Raw genomic sequence first — 26,192 nt, forward strand, 5'->3', positions numbered from 1 at the left:
TTTGGTTAAACTAGGGTTAGGGTTTGGTTAAACTAGGGTTAGGGTTTGGTTAAACTTGGGTTAGGGTTTGGTTAAACTAGGGTTAGGGTTTGGTTAAACTAGGGTTTGGTTAAACTAGGGTTAGGGTTTGGTTAAACTAGGGTTAGGGTTTGGTTAAACTTGGGTTAAGGTTTGGTTAAACTAGGGTTTGGTTAAACTAGGGTTAGGGTTTGGTTAAACTTGGGTTAAGGTTTGGTTAAACTAGGGTTTGGTTAAACTAGGGTTAGGGTTTGGTTAAACTAGGGTTAGGGTTTGGTTAAACTTGGGTTAGGGTTTGGTTAAACTTGGGTTAAGGTTTGGTTAAACTAGGGTTTGGTTAAACTAGGGTTAGGGTTTGGTTAAACTTGGGTTAGGGTTTGGTTAAACTTGGGCTAGGTTAAACTAGGGTTAGGGTTTGGTTAAACTTGGGTTAGGGTTTGGTTAAACTTGGGCTAGGGTTTGGTTAAACTAGGGTTAGGGTTTGGTTAAACTAGGGTTAGGGTTTGGTTAAACTTGGGTTAGGGTTTGGTTAAACTAGGGTTAGGTTAAACTTGGGCTAGGGTTTGGTTAAACTAGGGTTTGGTTAAACTTGGGTTAGGGTTTGGTTAAACTTGGGCTAGGGTTTGGTTAAACTAGGGCTAGGGTTTGGTTAAACTTGGGTTAGGGTTTGGTTAAACTTGGGCTAGGGTTTGGTTAAACTAGGGTTAGGGTTTGGTTAAACTAGGGTTAAGTTAAACTAGGGTTAGGGTTTGGTTAAACTTGGGTTAGGGTTTGGTTAAACTTGGGCTAGGGTTTGGTTAAACTAGGGTTAGGTTAAACTAGGGTTAGGGTTTGGTTAAACTTGGGTTAGGGTTTGGTTAAACTAGGGTTAGGGTTTGGTTAAACTTGGGCTAGGGTTTGGTTAAACTAGGGTTAGGGTTTGGTTAAACTAGGGTTAGGGTTTGGTTAAACTTGGGTTAGGGTTTGGTTAAACTAGGGTTAGGGTTTGGTTAAACTAGGGTTTGGTTAAACTAGGGTTAGGGTTTGGTTAAACTAGGGTTAGGGTTTGGTTAAACTTGGGTTAAGGTTTGGTTAAACTAGGGTTTGGTTAAACTAGGGTTAGGGTTTGGTTAAACTTGGGTTAAGGTTTGGTTAAACTAGGGTTTGGTTAAACTAGGGTTAGGGTTTGGTTAAACTAGGGTTAGGGTTTGGTTAAACTTGGGTTAGGGTTTGGTTAAACTTGGGTTAAGGTTTGGTTAAACTAGGGTTTGGTTAAACTAGGGTTAGGGTTTGGTTAAACTTGGGTTAAGGTTTGGTTAAACTAGGGTTAGGGTTTGGTTAAACTAGGGTTAGGGTTTGGTTAAACTTGGGTTAAGGTTTGGTTAAACTAGGGTTTGGTTAAACTAGGGTTAGGGTTTGGTTAAACTTGGGTTAAGGTTTGGTTAAACTAGGGTTTGGTTAAACTAGGGTTAGGGTTTGGTTAAACTAGGGTTAGGGTTTGGTTAAACTTGGGTTAGGGTTTGGTTAAACTTGGGTTAAGGTTTGGTTAAACTAGGGTTTGGTTAAACTAGGGTTAGGGTTTGGTTAAACTTGGGTTAGGGTTTGGTTAAACTAGGGTTAGGGTTTGGTTAAACTTGGGTTAAGGTTTGGTTAAACTTGGGTTAAGGTTTGGTTAAACTAGGGTTAGGGTTTGGTTAAACTAGGGTTAGGGTTTGGTTAAACTAGGGTTAGGGTTTGGTTAAACTTGGGTTAAGGTTTGGTTAAACTAGGGTTAGGGTTTGGTTAAACTAGGGTTAGGGTTTGGTTAAACTTGGGTTAAGGTTTGGTTAAACTAGGGTTAGGGTTTGGTTAAACTAGGGTTTGGTTAAACTAGGGTTAGGGTTTGGTTAAACTAGGGTTAGGGTTTGGTTAAACTTGGGTTAGGGTTTGGTTAAACTTGGGTTAAGGTTTGGTTAAACTAGGGTTTGGTTAAACTAGGGTTAGGGTTTGGTTAAACTTGGGTTAGGGTTTGGTTAAACTAGGGTTAGGGTTTGGTTAAACTTGGGTTAAGGTTTGGTTAAACTTGGGTTAAGGTTTGGTTAAACTAGGGTTAGGGTTTGGTTAAACTAGGGTTAGGGTTTGGTTAAACTTGGGTTAGGGTTTGGTTAAACTTGGGTTAAGGTTTGGTTAAACTAGGGTTTGGTTAAACTAGGGTTAGGGTTTGGTTAAACTAGGGTTAGGGTTTGGTTAAACTTGGGTTAGGGTTTGGTTAAACTTGGGTTAAGGTTTGGTTAAACTAGGGTTTGGTTAAACTAGGGTTAGGGTTTGGTTAAACTTGGGTTAGGGTTTGGTTAAACTAGGGTTAGGGTTTGGTTAAACTTGGGTTAAGGTTTGGTTAAACTTGGGTTAAGGTTTGGTTAAACTAGGGTTAGGGTTTGGTTAAACTAGGGTTAGGGTTTGGTTAAACTAGGGTTAGGGTTTGGTTAAACTTGGGTTAAGGTTTGGTTAAACTAGGGTTAGGGTTTGGTTAAACTAGGGTTAGGGTTTGGTTAAACTTGGGTTAGGGTTTGGTTAAACTTGGGTTAAGGTTTGGTTAAACTAGGGTTTGGTTAAACTAGGGTTAGGGTTTGGTTAAACTAGGGTTAGGGTTTGGTTAAACTTGGGTTAGGGTTTGGTTAAACTTGGGTTAAGGTTTGGTTAAACTAGGGTTTGGTTAAACTAGGGTTAGGGTTTGGTTAAACTTGGGTTAGGGTTTGGTTAAACTAGGGTTAGGGTTTGGTTAAACTTGGGTTAAGGTTTGGTTAAACTTGGGTTAAGGTTTGGTTAAACTAGGGTTAGGGTTTGGTTAAACTAGGGTTAGGGTTTGGTTAAACTAGGGTTAGGGTTTGGTTAAACTTGGGTTAAGGTTTGGTTAAACTAGGGTTAGGGTTTGGTTAAACTAGGGTTAGGGTTTGGTTAAACTTGGGTTAAGGTTTGGTTAAACTAGGGTTAGGGTTTGGTTAAACTAGGGTTAGGTTAAACTTGGGTTAGGGTTTGGTTAAACTTGGGTTAAGGTTTGGGTTTGGGTAACTGGGGGTCCCTGGAACAAACTCCTTTCAGGTTAGGGTTAGGGAATACTTTCAATGTGGGGGTCTTTGACTTGAACCAGCGGTACAGAAGGAACAGTAAAGGCCCTAGTACGCTTCCCTGGGGAACCCCACAGAGGAGTCAAATGTTGTGATGTCATACCTTTGGGGGTGGGGCCACAGAGGGTGACGTCATCGTGACCTTTCTCCACCACTTTGATCTTAAAGAGAGGACGGCCTTCATTGTCTTCTATGGAGCACATGTACTTACACCTCCTAGAGCGAGAGACAGACACACAGAGAGAGAGAGAAATCACTTTTTAAAATGGTAAATGGTGCATTTGTAAAGCGCTTTTATCCAAAGCTCTTTACATACACAGATTGTGCAACACACACACACACACACACACACACACACACACACACACACACACACACACACACACACACACACACACACACACACACACACACTCTCTCTCTCTCTCTAGGGGTTCAGTGTCTTGCTCAAGGACACTTCGACACTGTCGCCCCAAAAATGAGGAACGCTTCACGAATGTGTGTGTCATTAAGACAAAACATTTGTCCTTTCATTACAGAATCTTAACTTCTTCATTTAAAGCTCGACTATGTCTGTGTGTTCAAACCATTCAGTCAAAATAAAATCCCTCATAATATGTCAAATAGTTTGAGAACCCCTGGATTAGAGAGAGCACTGAATGCAGTGCACTACCCCTTTAAGGTTCAATCAAACCCCCCCCAGACAGAGGCGTGGCTACACAGGGATACATCAACAATGGAACAAAACACAGCCAGAGGGGCGTGTCTTCCTGCAGGGAAACAATAACATAGAGCAGTGGCTCAGGTTCCCTGAAGTACATTGTTACTTTACAGCACCTTAGGCTACATGTATGTCATAAATATGTTACTTTACAGCACCTTAGGCTACATGTATGTCATAAATATGTTACTTTACAGCACCTTACATGTATGTCATAAATATGTTACTTTACAGCACCTTACATGTATGTCATAAATATGTTACTTTACAGCACCTTACATGTATGTCATAAATATGTTACTTTACATCACCTTACATGTATGTCATAAATATGTAAATATTTCCCCCTAAAAGATACAGTAGCCTATAAGTCAGGAGGAGAGAAAGTCCTTTTCCATTAACTTTCTACTTGACCTTTAACCCCAGCATCCCCATTCTGAGGGGAAACATTCGCCAAAAATGGCAGATCTACAAGCTCACAACGCGTCACAAGGTGACACGTTGTGAGCTTGTAGATCCGTTTTACAAAGTCAAATATGATACTTTGAGAAACCCTGATATAGTGTCTGATAGAGGGGAATGAGGGTTTATACATCTATAAATAAAATAGGCTAAAAGTGACACAGTTTACCTTTAATTACAATACATTGGCCCCTCCCCCACCCACCTGTTGCCATGGCGCATGCTCCAGTAGATGCGGTTGGCCTGGTAACCGACAGGGTAGATCGCTGATTGGCTGTGGAAGGAGGCCAGCTGGTGTGGGAGGAGCCTGCCCACGGCGCGGAACAACAGGCTGCCGACACGGAACGTATGGCGCCTGTCCGACCTGTCAATCACATTATTATTACTACTATTATTATTATTATTAAAAGCTTCTCTTTAGCTTCTCTTCAGCTTGTATCACTTTTGAAGCTTCATGTTTTGCTGTCTAGCTTCACGATGAAACGCTAGTTTACATGAAGCTAGTTTACATGAAGCTAGTTTACATGAAGTTAGTTTACATGAAGCTAGTTTACATGAAGCTAGTTTATATGACCAGGACTGATCTTTTTAGCCTTAACGTCTGACTGTACCTCGTGCTCAATCAATCAATACATGTACGGCATTGAAACTTGAAGCTAGTCCTTAGCATTGAAGCTATATGCGTTTGCATAGACACTGCATTGAAACGTGAAGCTAATCATTAGCACTGAAGCTAAATGTGAAGCTAAATTACTTTACATAGACACTGCATTGAAACTTGAAGCTAATAATTAGCGCTGAAGCTATATGTGAAGCTAAATTAGTTTACATAGACACTGCATTGAAACTTGAAGCTAGTCAAAGTGTATAGTTAATTGTTATAACAGACCTTTGGACCACGGCAGCGATCTGTCGTGCTTCGTCTCGTTGGACGAACACACGGCGCAGCACGCTGAAACTACGCAGCTCACTGTCATAGGGGTCGGAGGTCACAGAGGGGGGAGGGGCAGCACCCAGCGGAGAGGAGGGGGAGGAGGGGCCAGACGTCCTGGGCTTATGAAGAGGACACAGCATGGTCTTATCCTGGAAAAAATACAAAATATAATTAATACAACGTGGTCTTATCATGAAATATAAAAGTAAATACAAATAAAATATAAATGTTTATAACATGATCTTATCCTGAAATACTAAATAAAATGTTTTATAAAGAGAATACAAAATGGTCTTATCCTGAAATAAATAAATACAATGTATTTATTATTAAGAAGAAGATACATCATGGTCCTGAAGTTATTTATGTGTGTGTTTATTGTATTACCTTAAAGAACAGGTGAAGTGGTAGGTATATTACCTTAAAGAACAGGTGAAGTGGTAGGTATATTACCTTAAAGAACAGGTGAAGTGGTAGGTATATTACCTTAAAGAACAGGTGAAGTGGTATGTATATTACCTTAAAGAACAGGTGAAGTGGTAGGTATATTACCTTAAAGAACAGGTGAAGTGGTATGTATATTACCTTAAAGAACAGGTTAAGTGGTAGGTATATTACCTTAAAGAACAGGTGAAGTGGTATGTATATTACCTTAAAGAACAGGTGAAGTGGTAGGTATATTACCTTAAAGAACAGGTTAAGTGGTAGGTATATTACCTTAAAGAACAGGTGAAGTGGTAGGTATATTACCTTAAAGAACAGGTGAAGTGGTAGGTATATTACCTTAAAGAACAGGTTAAGTGGTAGGTATATTACCTTAAAGAACAGGTGAAGTGGTATGTATATTACCTTAAAGAACAGGTGAAGTGGTATGTATATTACCTTAAAGAACAGGTTAAGTGGTATGTATATTACCTTAAAGAACAGGTGAAGTGGTATGTATAATACCTTAAAGAACAGGTGAAGTGGTATGTATATTACCTTAAAGAACAGGTGAAGTGGTAGGTATATTACCTTAAAGAACAGGTGAAGTGGTATGTATATTACCTTAAAGAACAGGTGAAGTGGTATGTATATTACCTTAAAGAACAGGTGAAGTGGTATGTATATTACCTTAAAGAACAGGTGAAGTGGTAGGTATATTACCTTAAAGAACAGGTGAAGTGGTATGTATATTACCTTAAAGAACAGGTGAAGTGGTATGTATATTACCTTAAAGAACAGGTGAAGTGGTATGTATATTACCTTAAAGAACAGGTGAAGTGGTAGGTATATTACCTTAAAGAACAGGTGAAGTGGTAGGTATATTACCTTAAAGAACAGGTGAAGTGGTATGTATATTACCTTAAAGAACAGGTGAAGTGGTATGTATATTACCTTAAAGAACAGGTGAAGTGGTAGGTATATTACCTTAAAGAACAGGTGAAGTGGTATGTATATTACCTTAAAGAACAGGTGAAGTGGTATGTATATTACCTTAAAGAACATGTGAAGTGGTATGTATATTACCTTAAAGAACAGGTGAAGTGGTATGTATATTACCTTAAAGAACAGGTGAAGTGGTATGTATATTACCTTAAAGAACAGGTGAAGTGGTATGTATATTACCTTAAAGAACAGGTGAAGTGGTAGGTATATTACCTTAAAGAACAGGTGAAGTGGTATGTATATTACCTTAAAGAACAGGTTAAGTGGTAGGTATATTACCTTAAAGAACAGGTGAAGTGGTAGGTATATTACCTTAAAGAACAGGTGAAGTGGTATGTATATTACCTTAAAGAACAGGTGAAGTGGTAGGTATATTACCTTAAAGAACAGGTGAAGTGGTATGTATATTACCTTAAAGAACAGGTGAAGTGGTAGGTATATTACCTTAAAGAACAGGTGAAGTGGTATGTATATTACCTTAAAGAACAGGTGAAGTGGTAGGTATATTACCTTAAAGAACAGGTGAAGTGGTAGGTATATTACCTTAAAGAACAGGTGAAGTGGTATGTATATTACCTTAAAGAACAGGTGAAGTGGTAGGTATATTACCTTAAAGAACAGGTGAAGTGGTAGGTATATTACCTTAAAGAACAGGTGAAGTGGTATGTATATTACCTTAAAGAACAGGTGAAGTGGTATGTATATTACCTTAAAGAACAGGTGAAGTGGTAGGTATATTACCTTAAAGAACAGGTGAAGTGGTATGTATATTACCTTAAAGAACAGGTTAAGTGGTATGTATATTACCTTAAAGAACAGGTGAAGTGGTATGTATATTACCTTAAAGAACAGGTGAAGTGGTAGGTATATTACCTTAAAGAACAGGTGAAGTGGTATGTATATTACCTTAAAGAACAGGTTAAGTGGTATGTATATTACCTTAAAGAACAGGTGAAGTGGTATGTATATTACCTTAAAGAACAGGTGAAGTGGTAGGTATATTACCTTAAAGAACAGGTGAAGTGGTATGTATATTACCTTAAAGAACAGGTTAAGTGGTATGTATATTACCTTAAAGAACAGGTGAAGTGGTAGGTATATTACCTTAAAGAACAGGTGAAGTGGTATGTATATTACCTTAAAGAACAGGTGAAGTGGTAGGTATATTACCTTAAAGAACAGGTGAAGTGGTATGTATATTACCTTAAAGAACAGGTTAAGTGGTATGTATATTACCTTAAAGAACAGGTGAAGTGGTATGTATATTACCTTAAAGAACAGGTGAAGTGGTATGTATATTACCTTAAAGAACAGGTGAAGTGGTATGTATGTTACCTTAAAGAACATGTGAAGTGGTAGGTATATTACCTTAAAGAACAGGTGAAGTGGTAGGTATATTACCTTAAAGAACAGGTTAAGTGGTAGGTATATTACCTTAAAGAACAGGTGAAGTGGTAGGTATATTACCTTAAAGAACAGGTGAAGTGGTATGTATATTACCTTAAAGAACAGGTGAAGTGGTATGTATATTACCTTAAAGAACAGGTGAAGTGGTATGTATATTACCTTAAAGAACAGGTGAAGTGGTAGGTATATTACCTTAAAGAACAGGTGAAGTGGTATGTATATTACCTTAAAGAACAGGTGAAGTGGTAGGTATATTACCTTAAAGAACAGGTGAAGTGGTATGTATATTACCTTAAAGAACAGGTGAAGTGGTATGTATATTACCTTAAAGAACAGGTGAAGTGGTAGGTATATTACCTTAAAGAACAGGTGAAGTGGTATGTATATTACCTTAAAGAACAGGTGAAGTGGTAGGTATATTACCTTAAAGAACAGGTGAAGTGGTATGTATATTACCTTAAAGAACAGGTGAAGTGGTATGTATATTACCTTAAAGAACAGGTGAAGTGGTAGGTATATTACCTTAAAGAACAGGTGAAGTGGTATGTATATTACCTTAAAGAACAGGTGAAGTGGTAGGTATATTACCTTAAAGAACAGGTGAAGTGGTATGTATATTACCTTAAAGAACAGGTGAAGTGGTATGTATATTACCTTAAAAAACATGTGAAGTGGTATGTATATTACCTTAAAGAACAGGTGAAGTGGTAGGTATATTACCTTAAAGAACAGGTGAAGTGGTATGTATATTACCTTAAAGAACAGGTGAAGTGGTATGTATATTACCTTAAAGAACATGTGAAGTGGTAGGTATATTACCTTAAAGAACAGGTGAAGTGGTAGGTATATTACCTTAAAGAACAGGTGAAGTGGTATGTATATTACCTTAAAGAACAGGTGAAGTGGTAGGTATATTACCTTAAAGAACAGGTGAAGTGGTATGTATATTACCTTAAAGAACAGGTGAAGTGGTATGTATATTACCTTAAAGAACAGGTGAAGTGGTATGTATATTACCTTAAAGAACAGGTGAAGTGGTATGTATGTTACCTTAAAGAACATGTGAAGTGGTAGGTATATTACCTTAAAGAACAGGTGAAGTGGTAGGTATATTACCTTAAAGAACAGGTGAAGTGGTATGTATATTACCTTAAAGAACAGGTGAAGTGGTAGGTATATTACCTTAAAGAACATGTGAAGTGGTATGTATATTACCTTAAAGAACAGGTTAAGTGGTATGTATATTACCTTAAAGAACAGGTGAAGTGGTATGTATATTACCTTAAAGAACAGGTGAAGTGGTATGTATATTACCTTAAAGAACAGGTGAAGTGGTATGTATGTTACCTTAAAGAACATGTGAAGTGGTAGGTATATTACCTTAAAGAACAGGTGAAGTGGTAGGTATATTACCTTAAAGAACAGGTTAAGTGGTAGGTATATTACCTTAAAGAACAGGTGAAGTGGTAGGTATATTACCTTAAAGAACAGGTGAAGTGGTATGTATATTACCTTAAAGAACAGGTGAAGTGGTATGTATATTACCTTAAAGAACAGGTGAAGTGGTATGTATATTACCTTAAAGAACAGGTGAAGTGGTAGGTATATTACCTTAAAGAACAGGTGAAGTGGTATGTATATTACCTTAAAGAACAGGTGAAGTGGTAGGTATATTACCTTAAAGAACAGGTGAAGTGGTATGTATATTACCTTAAAGAACAGGTGAAGTGGTATGTATATTACCTTAAAGAACAGGTGAAGTGGTAGGTATATTACCTTAAAGAACAGGTGAAGTGGTATGTATATTACCTTAAAGAACAGGTGAAGTGGTAGGTATATTACCTTAAAGAACAGGTGAAGTGGTATGTATATTACCTTAAAGAACAGGTGAAGTGGTATGTATATTACCTTAAAGAACAGGTGAAGTGGTAGGTATATTACCTTAAAGAACAGGTGAAGTGGTATGTATATTACCTTAAAGAACAGGTGAAGTGGTAGGTATATTACCTTAAAGAACAGGTGAAGTGGTATGTATATTACCTTAAAGAACAGGTGAAGTGGTATGTATATTACCTTAAAAAACATGTGAAGTGGTATGTATATTACCTTAAAGAACAGGTGAAGTGGTAGGTATATTACCTTAAAGAACAGGTGAAGTGGTATGTATATTACCTTAAAGAACAGGTGAAGTGGTATGTATATTACCTTAAAGAACAGGTGAAGTGGCAGGTATATTACCTTAAAGAACATGCATCGAGCATGTAAAGCACAGGTGAAGTGGTAGGTATTGGTGCATCTCAGTCTCTGACATCCGCTCGTAGCGCCGGCCCTCTGACACTGGACGCAGCGCACCGATAAGCCCCGCCTTAAAGCCAACTCCACGTTTATCAGCGCTCCCGCCTGAGTCTCATAGACCTCGCTCGACCACAGAGCACAGTTCAGGTGAACCTGGACAGACAGACAGACAGACAGACAGACAGACAGGAGAGTTACTAGGCATGTTTTTGTTCTGGTGGAAAGAAGAGAGACTCGTCTTTCCACACAGACATCTTTTGTTTACTTCGCAGTGATTTTCTTTTTCTGTCAAAAACACTCAACATAAAGTAAAATGAATGAATCAATACTTGGCAATGAATGTGTTAAAAACATCAGACCTACTATCCAACAGAAAGGAACACGTTTCAACCTTCTGGCCCTCAGCAAGATAGCCCAAAAATGCCTTTAAAGTACTTAAATAGTAAACCAGTATAAACCAGTAGAATAAACCAGTATAAACCAGTAAGAACCAGTATAAACCAGTATAAACCAGTATAAACCAGTAGAATAAACTCGTATGAACCAGTAGAACAAACCAGTATAAACCAGTAAGAACCAGTAGAATAAACCAGTATAAACCAGTATAAAACAGTAATATCCAGTAATATCCAGTAATATCCAGTAATATCCAGTAGAATAAACCAGTAAAAACCAGTAGTATAAACCAGTATAAAACAGTAAGAGCCAGTAATATCCAGTAATATCCAGTAGAATAAACCAGTAAAAACCAGTAGAATAAGCCAATATAAACCAATATAATAAACCAGTATAAACCAGTATAATAAACCAGTATAATAAAACAGTATAATAAACCAGTATAAACCAGTAGAATAAACCAGTATAAACCAGTAAGAACCAGTATAATAAACCAGTATAATAAACCAGTATAATAAACCAGTATAAACCAGTATAATAAACCAGTATAATAAAACAGTATAATAAACCAGTATAAACCAGAAGAATAAACCAGTATAAACCAGTAAGAACCAGTATAATAAACCAGTATAATAAACCAGTATAATAAACCAGTATAATAAACCAGTATAATAAACCAGTATAATAAACCAGTAGAATAAACCAATATAAACCAATAGGATAAACCAGTAGAATAAACCAGAATAAACCAGTATGAACCAGTAGAATAAACCAGTAGTATAAACCAGTAGTAAGAACCAGTAGAATAAACCAGTAGAATAAACCAGTATGAACCAGTACCGACAGACACACAGACTAACCCATAGATCCAGGTCCAGGTTCAGAAGTCTGGCCGGTCCGTCCGTCTGTCCGTCTCCCTGCTGGTGACAGAAGCAGCAGCGTCGCTGGTCTCTAGGCAACGGCTCCGGTCGTAGACACGCCCCCAACTTCCTTAGCAACATGTCTATTTCCTCCTCCGTCGGCATGGAAACGGCCTCATTCACCACGCTATGCCCCCTGGGTAACGAAGAGGAAACCACAATGATAGAGATGCACCGATTAATCGGCCGCCGATTAAAAAAGCGGGTTTTAGGTCACACCGGCTGGTCACCGGCTGGTGCTCGGCCGGTCACTGTCATAAATTCAGATGTTATGTCGGTCAAATTGAACCTGCGTTGGCACTGCGCAGCAACAGCATGATGATCAAAGTCATGTGAGTCGACTCAGTAAACATTGGCAAGAGAAGCCCACAGATGGTGCTGATTACCATTGAAATATAAGGATACATATATTGAATATCTATACAATATGGAATATATTATATTCCATAATGTTGCGTGCAGTTATAGCCTAGTCAATGTAGTGACTGTCGGTTCGTCAATCACGGGGAATTTAAAGGCAGTAAGTGCGTCACCAGGCTTCTCATACGGTCCATGCAAAAGATGTTGTAGACTACAGAAAATAATAACCTTTAAACATCCCTTTTATTGTAGCCAGTTGCAAAGAAAAATCACCCCCTGACTCTCGTTGCATATGCTGTTGAAAAGACAACTTTGGCATGGACGGGTGGTGTGTGTGTGTGTGTGTGTGTGTGTGTGTGTGTGTGTGTGTGTGTGTGTGTGTGTGTGTGTGGGGCCCGGGGGTGCATGCGATGCGATGCGATGCGTGTGCGCGCACTTCTCTCATACAGACAGTGGCTGGCTGCTCCTCCTACCTGCAGGGTTGCCTCTTATTCCAAATAAATGACTAGGCGCCATCTGAAAAGTCCTTAATGCTGTAAACAGCTTCCAACAACAACTCTAAAAGACGTTGTGATGTGATCATGATATCAACCATCCACACCGCTGGTTTAATTGTGTGTCTACTACAGACGTCTTCTCATCTATCCAGCTGTAGCCTATTAAAGCTCGTTAAGACTCGTCTGAAAGTTTAACAAAGTCCACTGAGCAACAGAGTAGAGTAACATTTTTAGTCAGAGGTTAAAACAAGCCAAAACAGTGACATAAGGTGAGCTGAGAGAGATGAAGCAGGGACCCCCTTCTATATTGTATGACATTTTTACTTGGTCTGCTCTTTTTTCCCCTGGTCTGCTCTTTTTTCCCCCACACCTATATACCTCTTTGCCAAAAATAGCAGATCTACAAGCTTGTGAGCTTGTAGATCTGCTATTTTTGTCTTTAGTCCTCCTCAGAAATGGGATGCTAGTGGTTAATGTAAAACATATCATATCACACAAAGATTTGGCGGGCCCCCCTGTAGTAACTCTGAGGACCCCCTAGGGGTCCCGGACCCCCTGTTGAAGAACCCTGGACTAGAGTGACATAAGGTCAATTTCTCACCTTGAAAACAATTAAATGCAGAATGTCCTGCTATGTGTCTGAATGGGAAAACCTTATTTCTTTATTTTTGCTTTTAGTTCAAATAAGAACATAATTTTGCATTAAGATAAGATTTTATTAGTTAAAAAATATTACCATTTTTAATAAATAATAATTTCAATAACTGATCTCAATATGGACCCATAATAAGTTTTGCCAAAATCATGCAGCTCTATAACAGCGACAGCCATTACAGCAATGGTACAAATAAAAATGATGATATGGCATAAGTGCTCTTTTCCTGGTTTATTATTGATACTCTGTATTGGCAAATACACAAAAGTACTTGTACTTTTAAAAAAAAATCTAGTTAGAAAATAGAATATCGGTATCGGCAGGTCAGACTTTTAAAAAAACGGTGATCGGTATCGGCCAAGGATTTTGCAATCGGTGCATCTCTACACAATGAGAGGGTTAACGGGCTAGTACCGTCTGAATACCATCACACACACATCAAGTACAGTAGAAATCAAGCTAACATGCTAACCTGGACAGGGTGATGCTAACATGCTAACCTGGGCAGGGTGATGCCAACAGTGTGATGCTAACATGCTAACCTGGGCAGGGTGATGCTAACAGGGTGATGCTAACATGCTAACCTGGGCAGGCTGATGCCAACAGTGTGATGCTAACATGCTAACCTGGGCAGGGAGATGCCAACAGTGTGATGCTAACATGCTAACCTGGGCAGGGTGATGCTAACAGTGTGATGCTAACAGGGTGATGCTAACATGCTAACCTGGGCAGGGTGATGCTAACAGTGTGATGCTAACATGCTAACCTGGGCAGGGTGATGCTAACAGTGTGATGCTAACATGCTAACCTGGGCAGGGTGATGCCAACAGTGTGATGCTAACATGCTAACCTGGGCAGGGTGATGCTAACAGTGTGATGCTAACATGCTAACCTAGGCAGGGTGATGCTAATGTTCCAGCGGCGCCAATGAGAGCACTTCATTCTCTTCCCGTGGCGTGATGATGATGTTAACTCCTCCCCTCCGGGCACTGTGCGGGGGCGGGGCTTCAGCTTCACTGTCACCTGTCAATCAATTAAGAAACCAATCAATAAATCAATACTGTTTAACACTAGCATGACTGAGGTTTCATTATCCTCCACACCATCATTTTGATCCCCAAATCAGGCTATCCTATTGGCTACTGTCTCCCCTCTGCGCTCCAGACTAGTTCACACTTTCTCCCCCAAACAGGGGATGAGGGGTTCCATTGTCTTCTAAATAGTCATTAACATCTCAATTGCACTCTGCTCAGTCAGTGAGCCCACATAATGTTGTTGTTGTAGGCAGGCAGAAACATTATAAAATAGTAATGTAGTATATATATATATAAAATAGTATTATAAAATGTAATGGTAACTGCAGATTCTGTATGTAAAATCCTTATAAAAAAGCGTATAAAACATTGCGATCTGTAGCGTCACATTAAACTCTTCAGTGAAACATGGAGCCTATATGAACGCTGAAGCCACTGTCTAACTACGTGACTATCTCCATTGTCCAAAACACATGGATATCTCTTGACAAACCAATATTATATTATATAATATTCACATTATTGTCTGAGCATAAAGCTCTCATTCTATCAGCTGTCCACGCTGACAGAAGCGTCTCCTCTGTCCCTCTCCTCTCCATGTCAGCGTAACAAGTGAACACATCGCTATGTTCCACAAATGTGCTCATTCCTGCTCTACTCCTGCGCTAAATATCTGATCTACAAACATAAAACAGTCGCTGGCTGACGAGCCCTCTGCTTGTAGATCGGATCTGTTGGCGCAGCATTGGGTTGCCAGATTTTGCGAGAGAAATAAGGAGTTAGGTCTATGAAAATGTTACTGCATGCGTCGTTGTGCCCTAAGAAAACAGTGAGGCAATGAAACCATTGCATTGTAAATGGGGTTTATAGCCGAGGCTAATTTGCAACCCCAGTCCCTGGTTAGACCTTTCTATATAAATATTTACCTAATAAAAAAATCACAAAAGGACATGCATGAATCTCTAATCTAAACAAGTATGAAAAGATATTTATATCTGCAAAGTAACTAGTAACTAAAGTTTTCAAATAATAGTAAAAGTTGAAGATTTGCCTCTGAGCTGTAGTGGAGTAGAAAAGTATTACCATTATAATGTAATTATATATATAATTATAATAATAATAATAATAATAATAGAAAGACGTGAAAAACAAGCCCAAAGTCGCTTATAATAAGCAGACATGGCAACATAGACTCTTAGTCTGCTGTCTACGGGCCGCTCTGCGGGGGGTCTGGAGGTGTGAACTACTCTTCCATGGGGGAGAGAGGGGGAGAGCGGTCAATTTAGCCGAAATATAACGGCTGGGATGGTATATATGGTATAGATTTCATATTTATAATACGTTTCAGAAAAAAGAGATGATTTGAAACAAATATTTAGGAAAAGTCATGAAAGGGGAACTTTCTCAGAGCTTCATGAGAAGATAATCCACTTTAAATTATCAAAATCGGTCATATTGACGGCTTAGTCATGTAAGAGTTAAATGTAGTGTAAGTGGTATAGTTTGGTTTGTATTGTAATCATATAAACTGTACCTTGAGGCTGTCTGTCTTGGCGGTGGTTTCCATGGTGACGGCGGAGGCAGGGGGGAAGGAGGGAGGAGTGGAGGGGGCGGGGTTAGGAGAGGAGGCGGGGTTAGGAGAGGAGGCGGGGTTAGGAGAGGAGGCGGGCAGGGTGTGGACGGTGATGGAGGAGATGTTGTTTATGTACTGATGACCTGTGACCTCTGACTTCTGACCCTGTACACACACACACACACACGTTTAACACAAATCTGTTGCTGTCATCACAGGCATATAGATATCTGTGTGTGTGTGTGTGTGTGTGTGTGTGTGTGTGTGTGTGTGTGTGTGTGTGTGTGTGTGTGTGTTCAATCATCCGGGCCTTCCAGTGGTGGAAGTTGTGTATAATCAGTGTCATATTATAATGTTACACACATTATAATATGGCACCGATTTCCTGCTTAAGTTTTAATCTATACATGGGCAACTGGCGGTCCGGGGGCCACATGCGGCCCCCACCTTCACTTAATGCGGCCCACAGGTTAATATCAGAATAGTGATTATATTATTGATTTCAGCTGTTATGATTCTAAACATGTAAACATGACCCACTTTAATTACTTCAAATATTAGTAGCTTAATGACTAGTATTAACATTCTATTGTCTTTTTTATGTCCAATGTATTTGTGTGTGTGTGTGCGTGTGCGCGCGTGTGTGTGTGTGTGTGTGTTAGTTACCTTGTCGACCGCTTTGGTCTGCACACCAGATGAGTAGAGCACAGAGCATTTGGAACTACAGAACGTCAGACCCTACATACACACACACACACACACACACACACACACACACACACACGCACACACACACGCACACAGACGGGCGCACACACACACACACACACACAACATTGGTGATTTCAAAAGTGTGTGTGAGAGATAAAGTGTGTGTGTGTGTGTGTGTGTGTGTGTGTGTATGTGTGTGTGTACCTGTTTGCTGACATGGACTGCATTTCCCAGCATTCCCTTGCAGTGAACACAGCACTGAGGCCTGGCAGCTGGAGCAGAGACTCCATGTTGGTTGTAGTCCATTCTCCCACCTGGAGAGCAGACAGAAACTACAACCATCAACACAGTGGAACGTAGAAATATATAACACACACACACACACACACACATGAAAGGGGGCTTGAGCCCTTTTACCCATCGGTAAAAAAGCCTCTCCAGACAAAAATAAACGAAAGAAAAAATAAACCCAAAAAGAAGTTTGAATTTCCGCCTAGCGGCTTAACGGTAAGACCCACGGACAGGTCAGTGGGTGTGTTGGATGTGTTGGATGTGTTGGATGTGTTGGATGCAGCTCAAAGTGAACTTTACTCAGGTATCTAGTAGGGGTGTGCCGATACACTAATTTCACCAAACGATACGATACGATATTTGGCTCACAACTTCGATACGATTTCGATACGATACACACTTTTTTATTATGAAAATATATGGGGGAGAAAAAAAGCAAATGCAAACAAATAATTCTGTTTTTGCATTATTCAGACGCAAACTTGTAGCTTTTCAGCTACAATAGCCATTTTTAATCCAAATAGGGCAATAGTGTGACTGACACCTGACCCGAAAAAAACAACATGTTGTCACCCTTTTCACCTCGGTGCTGTTTGCACGCCTGATTATTATTATTGTAAAAAATAAAAAATAAAAATAAAAACGATATTTTCCCCCCAAAACGATACATATCGTCACGAAAACGTATCGCGATATATCGCGGGACGATATATCGGCACACCCCTAGTATCTAGTTTGTTGCCTTCAGACCTTCCTAACCGTGTTATTAAAGAACCTTCCTAACCCTGTTATTAAAGAACCTTCCTAACTGTGTTATTAAAAAACCTTCCTAACCGTGTTATTAAAGACCTTCCTAACCGTGTTATTAAAGAACCTTCCTAACCGTGTTATTAAAGACCTTCCTAACCGTGTTATTAAAGAACCTTCCTAACCGCGTTATTAAAGAACCTTCCTAACCGTGTTATTAAAGACCTTCCTAACCGTGTTATTAAAGACCTTCCTAACCGTGTTATTAAAGAACCTTCCTAACCGTGTTATTAAAGACCTTCCTAACGTGTTATTAAAGAACCTTCCTAACCGTGTTATTAAAGAACCTTCCTAACCGTGTTATTAAAGAACCTTCCTAACCGTGTTATTAAAGACCTTCCTAACCGTGTTATTAAAGAACCTTCCTAACCGTGTTATTAAAGAACCTTCCTAACCGTGTTATTAAAGAACCTTCCTAACCGTGTTATTAAAGAACCTTCCTAACCGTGTTATTAAAGAACCTTCCTAACCGTGTTATTAAAGAACCTTCCTAACCGTGTTATTAAAGAACCTTCCTAACCGTGTTATTAAAGAACCTTCCTAACCGTGTTATTAAAGAACCTTCCTAACCGTGTTATTAAAGACCTTCCTAACAGTGTTATTAAAGAACCTTCCTAACCGTGTTATTAAAGACCTTCCTAACCGTGTTATTAAAGACCTTCCTAACCGTGTTATTAAAGACCCTTCCTAACCGTGTTATTAAAGAACCTTCCTAACCGTGTTATTAAAGAACCTTCCTAACCGTGTTATTAAAGAACCTTCCTAACCGTGTTATTAAAGAACCTTCCTAACCGTGTTATTAAAGACCTTCCTAACCGTGTTATTAAAGAACCTTCCTAACCGTGTTATTAAAGACCTTCTTAACCGTGTTATTAAAGAACCTTCCTAACCGTGTTATTAAAGAACCTTCCTAACCGTGTTATTAAAGACCTTCCTAACCCAGTTATTAAAGAACCTTCCTAACCGTGTTATTAAAAAACCTTCCTAATAGTGTTATTAAAGAACCTTCCTAACCGCGTTATTAAAGAACCTTCCTAACCGTGTTATTAAAAAACCTTCCTAACCGCGTTATTAAAAAACCTTCCTAACCGCGTTATTAAAAAACCTTCCTAACAGTGTTATTAAAGAACCTTCCTAACCGCGTTATTAAAGAACCTTCCTAACCGTGTTATTAAAGAACCATCCTAATCGCGTTATTAAAGACCTTCCTAACCGTGTTATTAAAGAACCTTCCTAACCGTGTTATTAAAGACCTTCCTAACCGTGTTATTAAAGAACCTTCCTAACCGCGTTATTAAAGAACCTTCCTAACCGCATTATTAAAGAACCTTCCTAACCGCGTCATTAAGAACCTTCCTAACCGTGTTATTAAAGAACCTTCCTAACCGCGTCATTAAGAACCTTCCTAACCATGTTATTAAAGAACCTTCCTAACCGCGTTATTAAAGAACCTTCCTAACCGTGTTATTAAATAACCTTCCTAACCGTGTTATTAACACATTGAGTGCCAATCGCGTAGATATACGCGAACCTATTTAAAGCCGCCACGTGCCAATCGCGTAGATCTACGCGAACCACCGGTTTGCGTTGATTTCACCAAAAGTGCACTTTCTGATTTTTTTTATCTACTTCCGTTTCCGGTAGCACCACCGGAAACGGAATTATTTGGGATCAGGTTTTGCCGATCCCGTCGGCCCTCGTTCTAATGACGAAACTGAAACTCCATTTTCTCCTTGTAGTTTTTTCTCCTCGCATATCACTGTTTAACGTAAACCGTTCTAACTTCAACATGGATGCCCCGTTTGACAGGCGGTCTTCACTGGTAGAATCAGTGAGATGTCCGCGATGTTTACAAACAGTGCACAGCTCAATCTTAAGGATTTTAACAAGGTCTATGGCGACGTGAAAAAAACAAAAAAACATCAATAACACGTTGGCACTGGTGAGTACATTATGAGATTAACGTCTGGCATGGAATGTGTTAAAGAACCTTCCTAACCGTGTTATTAAAGAACCTTCCTAACCGTGTTATTAAAGAACCTTCCTAACTGTGTTATTAAAGACCTTCCTAACCGTGTTATTAAAGAACCTTCCTAACTGTGTTATTAAAGACCTTCCTAACCGTGTTATTAAAGAACCTTCCTAACCGCGTTATTAAAGACTTTCCTAACCGTGTTATTAAAGAACCTTCCTAACCGTGTTATTAAAGACCTTCCTAAACATGTTATTAAAGAACCTTCCTAACCGTGTTATTAAAGAACCTTCTTAACCCAGTTATTAAAGACCCTTCCTAACCACGTTATTAAAGAACCTTCCTAACCGTGTTATTAAAGACCTTCCTAACCGTGTTATTAAAGACCTTCCTAACTGTGTTATTAAAGACCTTCCTAACCGTGTTATTAAAGAACCTTCCTAACCGTGTTATTAACACATCGGGTGCCAAACACGGTCTGAACCGTGTTTGCGCAGAGTAGCGGTCCGGTGCCGAACACGGTCCAGACCGTGAAATATGTCTTTTTGTTTTTTTCGTTTTTCTCCACACGGGCGGGGCTAGAGCAGCTCTGGGAGTACCCATTGTGATCTTGAGAAGGATAGGCCATATAGATCACCGGAAACAAAAACATGGCTCCGATCCACTTCCTGTCTATTTCCTTCTTTAAAACACCTATATCTCCGAATCTGTTTCCGGTGGGGAAAACCGGTCATGCGCGATGCGCGATCCCCCCCCATTGTAACTCGCGAGTGAAATGTTATCGTTCCAGGCTGTAGCCAGGGTCATCGCGCAACATGAATGGATGTTTTTTTTTACATGGATTTGCTCCTCGTGGAGTCTAGAGCTTTAAACAGCAAAGCGCAGTCAATGGGGAGAATGCTGGCACCCAACGTAAGTTGTTATGAAAAAATGCTGGCACCCAATGTGTTAAAGAACCTTCCTAACCGTGTTATTAAAGAACCTTCCTAACCGTGTTATTAAAGACCTTCCTAACCGTGTTATTAAAGACCTTCCTAACCGTGATATTAAAGACCTTCCTAACCGTGTTATTAAAGAACCTTCCTAACCGTGTTATTAAAGACCTTCCTAACCGTGATATTAAAGACCTTCCTAACCGTGTTATTAAAGACCTTCCTAACCGTGTTATTAAAGAACCTTCCTAACCGTGTTATTAAAGACTTTCCTAACCGTGTTATTAAAGAACCTTCCTAACCGTGTTATTAAAGACTTTCCTAACCGTGTTATTAAAGAACCTTCCTAACCGCGTTATTAAAGAACCTTCCTAACCGTGTTATTAAAGACTTTCCTAACCGTGTTATTAAAGACTTTCCTAACCTTGTTATTAAAGAACCTTCCTAACCATGTTATTAAAGAACCTTCCTAACCGTGTTATTAAAGACTTTCCTAACCGTGTTATTAAAGAACCTTCCTAACCGTGTTATTAAAGAACCTTCCTAACCGTGTTATTAAAGAACCTTCCTAACCGTGTTATTAAAGAACCTTCCTAACCGTGTTATTAAAGACCTTCCTAACCGTGTTATTAAAGACCTTCCTAACCGTGTTATTAAAGACCTTCCTAACCGTGTTATTAAAGACCTTCCTAACCGTGTTATTAAAGACCTTCCTAACCGTGTTATTAAAGAACCTTCCTAACCGTGTTATTAAAGAACCTTCCTAACCGTGTTATTAAAGAACCTTCCTAACCGTGTTATTAAAGACCTTCCTAACCGTGTTATTAAAGAACCTTCCTAACCGTGTTATTAAAGAACCTTCCTAACCGTGTTATTAAAGAACCTTCCTAACAGTGTTATTAAAGACCTTCCTAACCGTGTTATTAAAGAACCTTCCTAACCGTGTTATTAAAGAACCTTCCTAACCGTGTTATTAAAGACCTTCCTAACCATGTTATTAAAGAACCTTCCTAACAGTGTTATTAAAGACTTTCCTAACCGTGTTATTAAAGAACCTTCCTAACCGTGTTATTAAAGACTTTCCTAACCGTGTTATTAAAGAACCTTCCTAACCTTGTTATTAAAGAACCTTCCTAACCGTGTTATTAAAGACCTTCCTAACCGTGTTATTAAAGAACCTTCCTAACCGTGTTATTAAAGAACCTTCCTAACCGTGTTATTAAAGACCTTCCTAACCGTGTTATTAAAGACCTTCCTAACCGTGTTATTAAAGACCTTCCTAACCATGTTATTAAAGACCTTCCTAACCGTGTTATTAAAGAACCTTCCTAACCGTGTTATTAAAGAACCTTCCTAACCGTGTTATTAAAGACCTTCCTAACTGTGTTATTAAAGAACCTTCCTAACCGTGTTATTAAAGACCTTCCTAACCGTGTTATTAAAGAACCTTCCTAACCGCGTTATTAAAGAACCTTCCTAACCGTGTTATTAAAGACCTTCCTAACCGTGTTATTAAAGAACCTTCCTAACCGCGTTATTAAAGAACCTTCCTAACCGTGTTATTAAAGAACCTTCCTAACCGTGTTATTAAAGAACCTTCCTAACCGTGTTATTAAAGAACCTTCCTAACCGTGTTATTAAAGAACCTTCCTAACCGCGTTATTAAAGAACCTTCCTAACCGTGTTATTAAAGACCTTCCTAACCGTGTTATTAAAGAACCTTCCTAACCGCGTTATTAAAGAACCTTCCTAACCGTGTTATTAAAGAACCTTCCTAACCGTGTTATTAAAGAACCTTCCTAACCGTGTTATTAAAGAACCTTCCTAACCGTGTTATTAAAGACCTTCCTAACCGTGTTATTAAAGACCCTCCTAACCGTGTTATTAAAGAACCTTCCTAACCGTGTTATTAAAGACCTTCCTAACCGTGTTATTAAAGAACCTTCCTAACCGTGTTATTAAAGAACCTTCCTAACCGTGTTATTAAAGACCTTCCTAACCGTGTTATTAAAGAACCTTCCTAACCGTGTTATTAAAGACCTTCCTAACCGTGTTATTAAAGAACCTTCCTAACCGTGTTATTAAAGACCTTCCTAACCGTGTTATTAAAGAACCTTCCTAACCGTGTTATTAAAGACCTTCCTAACCGTGTTATTAAAGACCTTCCTAACCGTGTTATTAAAGAACCTTCCTAACCGTGTTATTAAAGAACCTTCCTAACCGTGTTATTAAAGAACCTTCCTAACCGTGTTATTAAAGACCTTCCTAACCGTGTTATTAAAGAACCTTCCTAACCGTGTTATTAAAGAAAAACAGGCGACAATGGACAAAACTCAATCGAAAACCGGCGAAAGTGGCCGGTTTCAAAATGTTTTGTCCATTATCTCTGGAACAGAAGGTCATTATCATGTATTATTATCACATTATGGAACAGAAGGTAATTATCTCTGGAACAGAAGGTCCAATCTGCTCAGTTCAAAGCTTGTTGGATGTGTGACTTTGAGGACACTAAGCACCTTTTCGGGCCTAAAAGCATGGTGACTGTGCGTTATAAAAATAATCCAATAGATGCCTCTCTAAATCCCTCTGCATGTCCCTGAAGGCTGGTGTGTGTTGGGATGTGTGTGTCTTGCTCAGGGACACTTCTACATAATTATTACTGTGTGTGTGTGTTTGTTTGTGTTTGTGTGTATGTGTATGTGTATGTGTGTGTGTGTGTGTGTGTGTGTGTGTGTGTGTGTGTGTGTGGGTGTGGGTGTAGTGTATGTGTGTGTGTGTGTGTGTGTGTGTGTGTGTGTGTGTGTGTGTGTGTGTGTGTGTGTGTGTGTCTTTTGAAGTGGTGCTGCGATCCTGTTTGAATGAATCAGTTGCAAAGGTTTGTGCGACAGACAGACAGACAGACAGACAGACAGACAGACAGACAGACAGACAGACAGACAGACAGCTTACTGGTGGGGGGTGCAGGGGGTCTGCTCAACCTGTCGGTCTGTCTGCTGGAATCCATGCTCTGAAACAACAAGTCATCATGTTTATCAATCAATCAATCAATCATCAATTCATACTTTACACAGTTAGCTGTGTTGCTCATATGTGGTTTTAGTATTACCTGTACCACTGGTTGAACAGTATATATGTATATGTATATATATATATATGTATGTATATATATGTATATATATGTATATATGTATATATATGTAGTACTGGTTAAACAGGTTGTAGTGGTATATATCTTTATGTATATATTAGTACCTGTAGTACTGGTGTTCCACCAGTAGGTTGCACTGGTATATATCTAGATGTATATGTATTTATGTACATGTATATATGTATATATTAGCACCTGTAGTACTGGTGTTCCACCAACAGGTTGCACTGGTATCCTCACAGCAGCCAGAAGGTCCAGGTTGCTGGTCACATGGTACGGTGGAGTAACAGGAACAGACAGTAACCGTGACAACGCTGTCAACACCGCTGGAATGTTCTGTAAACAACACATCACCATAACAGCACGTTATCACCATGGCAACACACTATGCATCCATCCATCCATCCATCCATCCATCCATCCATCCATCCATCACCATGCTCTTATCCGGAGTCGGTCGCGGGGCAGAGATCTCCAGAGCAACATCAGCCCAGTGTCTGTCTCCTCCAACCACCTTAACTTAACTCAGTGTCTTAACTTAACTTAACTCAGTGTCTGTCTCCTCCAACCACCTTAACTCAACTCAGTGTCTTAACTTAACTTAACTCAGTGTCTGTCTCCTCCAACCACCTTAACTCAACTCAGTGTCTTAACTTAACTTAACTCAGTGTCTGTCTCCTCCAACCACCTTAACTCAACTCAGTGTCTTAACTTAACTTAACTCAGTGTCTGTCTCCTCCAACCACCTTAACTCAACTCAGTGTCTTAACTTAACTTAACTCAGTGTCTGTCTCCTCCAACCAACTTAACTCAACTCAGTGTCTTAACTTAACTTAACTCAGTGTCTGTCTCCTCCAACCACCTTAACTTAACTCAGTGTCTTAACTTAACTTAACTCAGTGTCTTAACTTAACTTAACTCAGTGTCTGTCTCCTCCAACCACCTTAACTGAACCAAGTCAAGGAGCAGTGGTTCTACTCAGAGTCCCTCAGGGATGACTGACCTCTCACCCTATCTCTAAGGGAGAGACACCCGTCTGTCTCTCTCTAAGAGAGAGGCACCCGTCTGTCTCTCTCTAAGAGAGAGACACAGTCTGTCTCTCTCTAAGGGAGAGACCAGCCACCAGTCTGTCTCTCTCTAAGGGAGAGACCAGCCACCCGTCTGTCTCTCTCTAAGGGAGAGGCACCCGTCTGTCTCTCTCTAAGGGAGAGGTCACCCGTCTGTCTCTCTCTAAGGGAGAGACACCCGTCTGTCTCTCTCTAAGGGAGAGACCGGCCACCCGTCTGTCTCTCTCTAAAGGAGAGACACCCGTCTGTCTCTCTCTAAGAGAGAGACACCCGTCTGTCTCTCTCTAAGGGAGAGGTCAAAGGGTCAAAGGGTCAAAGGGTCAAACTCATTTCGTCCGCTTGTATCTGCGATCTTATTGTTTGGGTCACATGACCAGAGCTGAGAGTAGACACTACACTATCACCATGACAACCAGTGTTGCCAGATTTTGCGAGAGACGTACCTGAGCAGTAACGGGGTTAAGGGTTATCGCTATGGAGACCAAACCAGCGTTGGAGCAGGAGGGCCGTCCCAGGTGATTAGGCTCCGCCTTTATTTCCTGTTTCACAGCAGAGGCTGAAAACACACACACACACACACACACACACACACACACACACACACACACACACACACACACACACACACACACACACACTGTGTCAACCCATTGAAACCGGGAACACATCTAGTGTAAAACCACTTTAACCATTATTTTATACTTTGGGCTTTTCAAAAATATCAGATCTACAAGCTCATAGCGCGGAGAAACCGTGAACATTTGTGCAAATCATTGAATATTTATATTATTTTAAAGCGAACATTTTTAACTCAAATCTTTGCTTCTGGGGGGTCCCTGGAACAACATATTTTGAGAAGGGGGTCCAAATACAAATCATTTTGGTGGTCCTTGACATGAAAAAGTTTGAGAACCACTGATATTATATTATTATATATATTATATATGATATTATATTATTATATATATTATATATGATATTATATTATTATATATATTATATATGATATTATATTATTATATATATTATATATGATATTATATTATTATATATATTATATATGATATTATATTATTATATATATTATATATGATATTAAACATACGTTAGGATTTAGAAGACATTTGTAGAATCCCTCAGAAGCAAAGATTTGAGTGAAAATGTTTCGCTTTAAAAAACATATTCAAATTTTTTTCTAAAAAATACCACCGAAGAAGAGTAGACCCAGAGATCACATGACCAGAAGAAAATATATGTTGTGTTCTAAATGTTTTTCACACAAACGCCATAGTTCTGGAATGGAGCCACATTTTACCCCACGCTACGGGACCCCCGTGACCACGCTACAGGACCCCCACACTACAGGACCCTCACGCTACAGGACCCTCACGCTACAGGACCCTCACGCTACAGGACCCCCACGCTACAGGACCCTCACGCTACAGGACCCCCACGCTACAGGACCCCCACACTACAGGACC

General features: G+C 39.5%; 1 protein-coding gene across 1 annotated transcript in view; it reads right to left on the minus strand.

Annotated features, from left to right (window-relative positions):
• The window catches only part of LOC308077319 (uncharacterized protein), a 173,749-nt gene that overhangs the window by 12,074 nt on the left and 135,483 nt on the right, over window positions 1-26,192 (minus strand). Inside the window, exons 67-78 of the mRNA XM_080417959.1 lie at window positions 25,155-25,267; window positions 23,840-23,980; window positions 23,446-23,503; window positions 16,699-16,826; window positions 16,450-16,521; window positions 15,745-15,948; window positions 14,069-14,199; window positions 11,605-11,800; window positions 10,292-10,501; window positions 5,174-5,367; window positions 4,490-4,648; window positions 3,205-3,317 (exon numbers count right to left, since the gene is read on the minus strand). Of these exons, the coding sequence (XP_080274085.1) occupies window positions 3,205-3,317; window positions 4,490-4,648; window positions 5,174-5,367; window positions 10,292-10,501; window positions 11,605-11,800; window positions 14,069-14,199; window positions 15,745-15,948; window positions 16,450-16,521; window positions 16,699-16,826; window positions 23,446-23,503; window positions 23,840-23,980; window positions 25,155-25,267 (1,719 nt within the window). The remainder of the gene's footprint in view (window positions 1-3,204; window positions 3,318-4,489; window positions 4,649-5,173; window positions 5,368-10,291; window positions 10,502-11,604; window positions 11,801-14,068; window positions 14,200-15,744; window positions 15,949-16,449; window positions 16,522-16,698; window positions 16,827-23,445; window positions 23,504-23,839; window positions 23,981-25,154; window positions 25,268-26,192) is intronic.

This window comes from Gymnoscopelus braueri, assembly GCF_963280865.1.
Source record: "Gymnoscopelus braueri genome assembly, chromosome: 21".
Taxonomy (NCBI): Eukaryota; Metazoa; Chordata; class Actinopteri; order Myctophiformes; family Myctophidae; genus Gymnoscopelus; species Gymnoscopelus braueri.